This window comes from Oryzias latipes, chromosome 16 (assembly GCF_053564925.1).
Source record: "Oryzias latipes strain Hd-rR chromosome 16, Olatipes_Hd-rR_3.1".
In the NCBI taxonomy this organism is placed as follows: Eukaryota; Metazoa; Chordata; class Actinopteri; order Beloniformes; family Adrianichthyidae; genus Oryzias; species Oryzias latipes.
The window spans coordinates 7,736,474-7,745,742 of NC_136252.1; the positions used below are offsets into that span (position 1 = coordinate 7,736,474).

Below are 9,269 nucleotides of genomic sequence, written 5' to 3' on the forward strand. Positions count from 1 at the left end.
GAAAGGTGGAAATATTTTTATGCCAGATTTTAGCAAAGATGTCTATGTGTTTTAGAAAACTCACATGGGTGTATTATTTGTACCTTCAAAAGTTACCTCTTTTGCACTCCATCAACACTACTTCATATAAAATATCCATGATATGTTAAATCTCTGCATGGCTTCACAGATCCTTATCTAATCTGAGTAATCCAAGCGGCTTGATGAAAACTTTGCTTCAATATGTTGTTGAATTTGTTAAGATATTTGCTGATAAGTTAAAAAAAAGTTTATAACTAAGCAGAAGCTTTTTTTAGTATGTCTCGTGGTACACTGGGTTTTACATAAAGCTTTTAACTTTATGAAATAGGAAGCTGTGCTATAATAGTTAAATCTGTACATCATTTTTCAACAAAAATATATCCTAATTATTTAAATTGAACAGTAACCGATTTTAAATGAGAAATGATTTGTTTAAGATAACTAGAAAAAACATCTTACTTTGAGAGCAAAATAGTATAAATGTTTGCAAATGGGCCCCAGTTTGTAAAAATAAAATTATAAAGTGGAAAACATCTTTTCCTCAACATACGTGTTCCAGTGCAATCCTTATTAGAGCTTATTTTAAGCAATTACACTGTCAGTAGGAGTTGTAATCTCCAACTGCTGCTAAATGCCCAAATTTCCACATTAGCTGGAAACTATAATTGTAAACTGCTCTTGGTGCTTTGCAGATGGGCTCTATTGGGCAATCTGAATATCCTCAATAGTACCCAGTTCCTCTCAAGGGGAAACGTGAACGTCGAAAGGTCCAAATAATTCCGGTCAAATTACAGAGCCCTTAATGAACTTCAATAGATGTGCGGATGTTTTTACAGGCCAGCACTCAGCCTTTAACTGTAATTATGAAAACAAACCATATTAATGATATCATTTATCATTTCCACACTTTGGCTGTGTGAGGCAAGCCACAAAGTTTCTGTCTTTTCTAGAAACACTAGAAACTTAAAATGAAGGATTTTCTTCGCTTGTTCTAAGTATCTTTTGGGGCATCGAGCCAAACATATGAAGGCTCCAAGGAGAACTATTATTGCCAATTTGTTACATAAACCTATGAGAAATTAGGCACCTTCCTGCATTTTGTTAAAATCTGATAATTTCAGCAAAGCCTGTCATGCATTGTAACATATTATGTAGTCTCAAGAGAAGTACGAAGAAGGTAGACATTCATCAATAACTTTTGTTGTTATTAACAGAAATAGTTGTAATATAGTCTTCCATAAAAGAGAGGATAAGTATAGTGCATTCATTTGAATTCCACATGCTAAAAGGACTTCTCTTGTGAGTTTGGCTTTACACCAAATGATGTCTCTTGGGTGCATATATCACTGAATAATTTGTCCAAATGTCATTTGCAATTCCCCAAAAATCTTTTCTAAACTGAAAGCCCCTCAGAAAACATCTGTAACAAATGGTTGTTTTGAGACTACATCAGAGCTGGTATTGGTACATGACCCTAAGCTGTGTATGAAGCATAAAAAATGAGTTTAAATTTCCACTGAACAAGAAACCTGATCGCATGAGCAGTAGCCACCTGCATGATATTTACCATTAGTTCTGGGGAGCTCAAGCTCATGTGTTACAAATCTTTTTGCTGCAGTCTATATAATTAGCTATAATTGCCTTCCCCTGAAATGTGTTTCTTCTGGGCCATCTGGCCTCGAAACTTCAACCTTTCTTTATAAAGGGCCAGTAGTGAGCTACACTTTCAATTTTTTTTTCACTGCGTGGGTGGTAAAAATAAAGTAAGAATATAACTACCAAAAAGAAAGAAGGTCCCAGAAACATGTCAAAGAAAAAGTAAACATTTGTAAGTAAAATTAATACAAAAAAATTTAAATAGGCTGACATTTCTCATCCAGTTTTTCACCTCCCTTTGCAGTTACCCAATTCTGACTTTCTTATATTAATCAAAGTTTGATAAAGGATTAGCTGTTGGCTAATGAAAGAAAATTTTAAATTCATATTCTAAATGTGAAAATAGTCAACAAACCTGATAGATAGAAAAGTATCTAATTCTCTTTAATTGTAGTAATTTAACTTTATAATTTCTAAAAATACATGGTGATTTAAAAAAGATTTTCCAACTAAGCCCTACAACCTTCCATTCTTGGATCCAAAGCAAACCTGGGTAATACCAAATATTGCAGTTCCTCAAATAACCAGTGGAGGCTGGCTTCAAAGCAGAACAATGTCCCATTGACTCCCATGTTAACAATTCATGCTTTAGCCCAACGATGTACAGACCATTATACCAATCTTTTTCCATGTTTATTCTTTATTTTTTATTCTTGACACTGTGGAAGTGTTTTTTTTCTTCCTAAATCCATATTTTTGGATTGTTTTACAGCATTCCTGCATGTTTTCTTTGTCTAGAATTATAACATTGTTAATAATTTATTATTATTTGGGACAGGGACATACTCATTGTATGGAGTTTGAGTTATGTTAGATGAAAGAAGCCACTAACTCAAACGGTTAAAGCAAAAAAACAGTTGAAATAAGACAGTCCTTAAAGTCAAATTTCAGATCATTTTAAATGTACTGATACATTTACTTTCTTTGCCAAGAGAATAACCTTCAGGTATGTTATGCCTGGTAAATCTAACTTCTATTGTATTACTATGTATCTATATTTTTTGTATAACATAACACATTTTAGCAAAAGTTTGAAGGGTAGGGCTTTTCTTTCCTCATAAACTGAAAACAGAAGTTTATCTTTCAGACTCACAGCACTGAAGTGTTTAAAAAACATGTTAACCATCTTACAAAGATGTTCATAGATGTACACAAGCAAATTATGGGAGCAAAAGTGTCATTTTGTTGGATTCAATGTCAATAACTACAATAAAGTCCAAGTGTTAGGTGTCCATTGCATTGGATATACATTCGGTTCGGCCTCATCAATTAAAAGTAATGCATCAAGAACGAACCTGGGCTCCATCTCTCAGCTTCAGGATGCACTCCATGGTGTTGATGGTTATTACGACAGACTCTGACCCCAGTTTGGTCCAAGGTACATGGATTCGCAGCTCATGGATATGGCCACTCATGAATGTAAAGGGTAGCTTCAATTCCTATGCAGAAACAAAAAGTTAAAAGATAAGTCAAAGAATTATAAACATTTTAAACATCACAGGTGGATGTGAGCTTAACATAAAAAACAGAAATGAGGGTGTTATTGAAATATCTGTAATCTAGTAATCTATGTCACATAGTATCCCCAAAACACCACAAAAAAAATCTACTGTTTAGTAACCATAAAAGGAAAGCAAATGCTGGTGTAAAGACCAAATCCAATTCCAGACTTCTTCACAATAACCAGGTTTGCACTCCTCCACAGTCTCACAGGTGCATCATCTTTAATGGATTCTACTTCTGTTTTTGTTGGTTTTTTTAAACTTGAGTGTTGTGTCTCACCTGAAAATATGATCTTAGAGGAAGGCGCTTTCTCTGGCAAACATTTACCCAAAAAAAACAGGATGTCCAAACCCTCTGTAGTTACAGAGAGCTGGTTTCATGCTAAGAAACCAAATCACTTGATCAATCTCAGACACTTGGAGCAGTTTGTACACAAGAGGTGAGGCAAAATAAACTGTAAACGGCTTTCATCTAAATTAATTTATAAAAACAAGTTAAAGCTGAGACAAATTCTCATTTTAGGCTAGGAACTGTAAGAAAAGTACCACAAGCTGCAAGACATGTCATGAGTGCTAAGATTTTTTTATAACTGTTATTTATTTATAACTGGTATAACTGTTCATCTAAAACAAGTCCAGTTAAAAGCAACTGCCTAAGCGTTCAAAACTACTTTTGAGCTCTTTTTTTATACATATACATTGAGTTTTGAGTTTAGGGAAATAGTTATGGTTATAGGAAACAGTTTGTGGTATTTTAAAGAAATATTGGTCATGCAGAGTTGCTTCTTGCTAATTGATGTCTTGACAACTAAGCCTGCCTCTGACTTCCTTTATTTCTGTTTTTCCATATCTTCGGAATCTGACATTTCAGATAAGTCAGCTGTGGACAGTTCATCTTCTTCTTACTTTTCTCCATGTCTGCCTCTTCATTCACCTTCCTTTTTTCATCTCTATCTTGGAGAGCAGCCGTCATGATGATAGTTTGTTGTTAGTATTGTGATTACTTGTTGCTGACTTACTATCATCTTGTGTTTAAAGACTGGAGCGCAGAGCCTTTCTCTGTGTCATTGACCAAACAGAATCCACAGATCCTTGACTTTCATGAGATCAACTGATGGGTCAGGTTGTCATTTCAAGTGTCAGCTGAGCTTCAAATGAAATAGTTGTTCTATTGGTGGCTCATTCACTATAATAGAGTTTTGTCTGCCAGAATATATTCTACTAAAAATGTGTATCTAGTTAGTTTTTTATTGTGTCAGATTGATTCATAATAGAAATTACAACTGTTGCTGTATGCAGAACAAAATTTGCTGTTTTTTTTTTTAATTGGCCCAAAAAAGTAGAAAAACTGCCTTAAGAGCACTAAAGCAATTTGAAGTGCTGTACTGCAGCCATAATGCAGGAATGATGTCTAAAATTAGGCAGAATCTATGCAGGAATCGATTAGCAGACCTTGTTTTTTCTTTTAGAAGCACTTTTTTTATACTGATCGAGTATTTAGCTAAACTTAATAACATTTTTTTGAACTGTTTAAGACAAACATCTACTGTGATACTCTTCGCTTTTAACAGGTAAACTGTTAAACATTCGGAGGTTTAAGCATCAAATTTTTGTGGATGCTATGACGGCAGAACAACCATCTCATGCCCTCTTAGATTTAATCCCATTCATTTTCAGATAGAGCACAGCCTCAAGCAACAAAGTGAACCTTGAAGAAAAAGAAAAACTCACAAAATTGAGCATCTAACCAATCACAGTTCTAACAGCAAAATGTAAAAATGAAGTGTTCAACTAAACTTTCAAAAAGTCTAAAAGGTTTGCCAACAGCGCTGAATCTCCTGTAGCATCACCTTGAAGATGCAGAGTCAAAGATGCTTTGACAGACAACTCATACTTCGCTGTAAACCACATTTGCACCTGCTAAAAGTGCACATTTTGTAGGTTCTGACACTTAGTTAACAAAGCCCTAGAATAAGGCTCACTAACCACAACTGTGCTGAAGTGTGGCGGCACCGCGTCTACTCCATCCAATCAAGAGGATGTTGGAAGCACTTATCAGGGCTTACTGTTCAGCTACTTCATGAAATGATCAACATTAACGAACAGGTCCAGACACGATCATATTAAATCTGCACACAGTGTACTTTCCACTGAGAACATTAAACAAAAGAATAGCATAACGTCATTATGCCTTTGAACCTCTTTATTTTTATCGAGAAAGATCTGTGTTCAATTTGACAAAAGCTGGTAAGTTCCTTTAAGTGACCCACACAAGGCCGTTTGGACGTCCCACTAGTGGTTCCAGAGACTCAACAAATAGCTGCGTTTATTAGAACATGAGAGGATGAACACAGGAATGTGGGATCCATGAGAATACATTCAGGTAGAAATAGGAATTGGAATAGGAACTGAATGCAGGGGCCTCAAAAGTAGCCACCAGTGAAGGAGTCACCGGCTACTTTTTGATGACGAACAAAAGTTTCATTTACTATCTCGCAGCAAATTATCCCTGGATAATGTAGTAATAATAAAGTCATGTTCACTTTTAGAAATTTTCTGTCCTTGTTTACTTCTTGGAAGCAGTCATTTTGGTTTTGGTAAACGGCAAAGGGCCATTGCTAGGTCGATTGGTCGAAACATAAGCGAGGCTGCAATCGTCCTTGACATCAGCCGTTGGCATCACAGAGAAAGGTCATTGTTGTGCCGCCTTTAGGCGATAGCGCTTTCTTCTTTCTAGTTGTTATTGATGCGGTTATTGGTGCAGAAATCTGAGTAAGGTTCTTAGATTTGGTTACATTTCTGTTTATATATCTCTGCACTGTCTTTTTGGTGTAACTGTGAATTTTTTAAAAAGATTGTTATTGATTGAACATAATTCTAATTATTTTGTTGAATAAGTCAGACGGGCTCTCTTGCCTATTTTTTTTTTGTAGTCGCGGCTAAGAGTAAACTTTTATTCACCACTCCCTCTGCCTGTGAGTTCTAGGAAATGCTTTGTTATGCGGTTTTGTTTACATGTTCTTCTAGGATGTTAAAGCAGCTGATCAGTCAAAAGGCCAGACCACGTCAGAACTTTTATTGCCATTCTGATAAGCAGTCAGAGGGAAAATGTTTGGGGGAAATCATACTTGTCGACAGCGATATGGTAGAAGTGAAGTAGTAAACCCCCATTCTCTACCGCTTTAAATAAGTATCTGAAATACTGCTCCAGATGCCTGGAAAACGCACATTAAGGCCCTAACTTTCAATATTTTCCTGGGGGAGGGTCCCAGGAAAATACTCCAACAAATATTGTAACAAATATAATCTCTGAGTAATAGCTGTTCATTTTTCTGAAGAATTCTATGGGATTGTGGCCTCCTTTATTTTAATTTTACTTTATTCAGAACATGACATACTGTAAAGAACAATATACTGTACATCAGTTTTTCTATGGACTGCCAGGGGGGTTACGAAAATAAAAAACAACAACAAAATCAAAAGTAACATTAAGCTGTAAAGCTGAAGCAGATGATGGGTTTAAATTCCTGTTCTGTTGGTGCTGAGAGACATAGTGTTAACATAATGTTTAATTTGAGCAATTCATTCAAAGAAATTTAGAGTTTTTTTGCAAAATATAGTTTTACGAATATAATATTTTGTTAATAAAATCCGGACATTTACCAGATAGAATTGTTTGTTCAATTTTGGCTTCTTGGAGCCAGCAAGTACTTCCTGTTTGGAACAGCAGGGGGGAGAGGTCACTTATACACAGTCAATGGTGACTGTAAAAACAGGTATAATCCTCCTTTCATCTGTTTAGCAGTAAAAACAACTAAAGTTACCATCATAATGTTCATTCTTCGTGTACACAAAACGCCATTATCATTAATCATGCAGTACCTGTTCCAGTACATCCAGCTTCAGGTCCAATTTGCTGAGAACCACGTCGCCCCCCCATAGAGACAGCTGCAGGTCAGAAGGCTTCAGGTTCTTGATGTACTTGTTCACATAGCTCATCAGGAGCGGGGTGACGTATGACTCCAACATCTTCTCACCTGTCAACAACCCAATGTCAAGCTCTATCCATTGGGTGACTCTCACCAATTGTATGCATTTTCTAGACAAAGGTTATTATAGTAGCACGGAAAGGTTAGCTGCAGCAAAGCCGTCCTCCTCAGAAAGAAACTGGAATCAATGGTTTACACCTGTCCTGTGCCGTTGCTGCTGTTCTGCCCGAATAAAGTGGCAGCTTAAAAGTGCTTTTTTCACTTTAAATTTTAACAGCATGTCATGTAGCGAAATTTCATTTAAACCAGTGCCTGAAACATTAGAATAAGTTTAAAAACAACAAACTGACAAGACCAGAGTATGTTTATTTCTGCTCTCTGGCTAGCAGCAGTTTACTTACTTGACTCCTTAACAGTTTGTTAACCAAAATGGCTTTATTCTCAGTGAATGTTACCAAAGCTAAGACACAAATGACGTTTAATAGAAATTTATTTCGCAGTATAATGACAAATTTGAACTAAAATTGTACTCTTACGTAGTGTTGTTATCTAAAAGTCTAGCTGCTAGCAGAAATGTGACGCTAGGCTAGAGGCTAACCTACATCCGAAAGGAGTCTTCCTAAAACTCCATCCGAAGAAGACAAAAATACGTAAGTCCTCCTTACTCTAGTCCCCGACCACAATCCGTGGATCTGTCTTGATTTTGGTTGTTTAACAAACCATTTTAATCCCGCTATCAAACGTCAGCCACATCCTTCATCTGTTGTAGCCGAAACGTCATAGGCAGAAACCTTTACGGCTTCCGTAGGACTGGTGTTGCGTTTCAGGGCCGTTGGAAATTTGTATTTCGAACATTGATCATCGTGTTGGCTAGGAAATTAAAGCAAAGTTAAGTAATGTTAGTGAATATGTTGGGTGTCGCTTAGCAGGTGATTTAATGTCAATATTTTTAGTATGTTATGAATGATCTTTGATGTACCTATGGCGAACGGAGGGATACATTTTTGATTTTTTAAATTTTTACTTTTTCTTTTACATTTTTTTTTTACATTTTTAAAAGGCTATTGAAAATAATACTCACTGAAATGTTTGGGGTGTTACTTAGAGTAAAGAAAATAAATCTAAATAAAGCCCAAGTATAGTTGACCCCACATCGCAACACTGACAACAAAGCAACATAAATATTAATAACATTAAAAATATTTCCAGGTAAGAAGAATGTACTCCAACCATCATGTTTTTTTTTCCTTTCTTTTTTTCTATTATTATTATTATTATTATTATTATTATTATTATTATTATTATTATTATTATTATTATTATTATTATTATTATTATTAATTATTATTATTATTATTATTATTATTATTATTAGCACACACCCTTCTGGCATTCTGGGAAAAGAAGCTTTTGTCACAAACATATTGTGTTTTCGTTTTCATTTTAATTTACTTTTTATAACACCCTTTTTTTTTAAATAGCCCAATCTTCTTTCATCTCAATGGCCTTCATTCAGTCAGCGCCACCGACGACAGTTGCGTTCCAGGTTCGGGACACATGCGCCTTAGTCGGCTGCATGCCAGCCGCGCTCCCGTGCGACAGAGCGCGAGCTCTGAGAACCCGCACCGAGTCAGTTCTGAGGTCAGTTCCGGCCCAGGTTGTCCTCTAGAACGCACAGATGGTGACAAAAGGCAGAAAAGGAGCTGGACAGGCCGTCCGCGTCACGCTCCTTCCCTTCACCAACACCGGCAGTTGTTCCAACAGGTGCGCAATGAAAATTCCACCTCAGTGTTAAAGCAATGCTTAATAACACAACAACACAACATAATAATAATAATAATAATAATAATAATAATAATAATAATAATAATAATAATAATAACAATAGTAGTAATCGTAGTAGTAGTAGTAGTAGTAGTAGTAGTAGTATAGTCGTGGCATTTTATTTGGACTCATTTTGGGTGAATAATTGAGCACTGGAAGTTAATGTGAAATTGTGATATTTGACTAAATCTGTTTTATTTAACTATATTTGAAGAAATTCAACATTATTGTAGTTTTTGCCTCCTGCTTTATACGTTTTGCTCCTGCTTTTTTGAAA

At 35.7% G+C, this 9,269-nt stretch overlaps 1 protein-coding gene across 4 annotated transcripts in view; it reads right to left on the reverse strand.

Moving 5' to 3' along the window:
* vps13b (vacuolar protein sorting 13 homolog B) overlaps window positions 1-8,033 on the reverse strand; it is a 318,767-nt gene extending 310,734 nt beyond the window's left edge. For 3 of the 4 annotated variants that reach the window (XR_002874967.2, XM_023964361.2, XM_023964362.2), the window contains exons 1-3: window positions 7,834-8,033; window positions 7,062-7,216; window positions 2,973-3,116 (exon numbers count right to left, since the gene is read on the reverse strand). Coding sequence is in view for 3 of the 4 variants with exons in the window: in XM_023964361.2 (XP_023820129.1) it covers window positions 2,973-3,116; window positions 7,062-7,208 (291 nt within the window). In the remaining variant the exon portion in view is untranslated. Of the gene's footprint in view, window positions 1-2,972; window positions 3,117-7,061; window positions 7,217-7,770 lie in introns of all 4 variants that reach the window. The other variant, XM_078933836.1, reaches the window with a different exon arrangement.
* Between the last annotated feature and the right edge of the window lie 1,236 nt (window positions 8,034-9,269).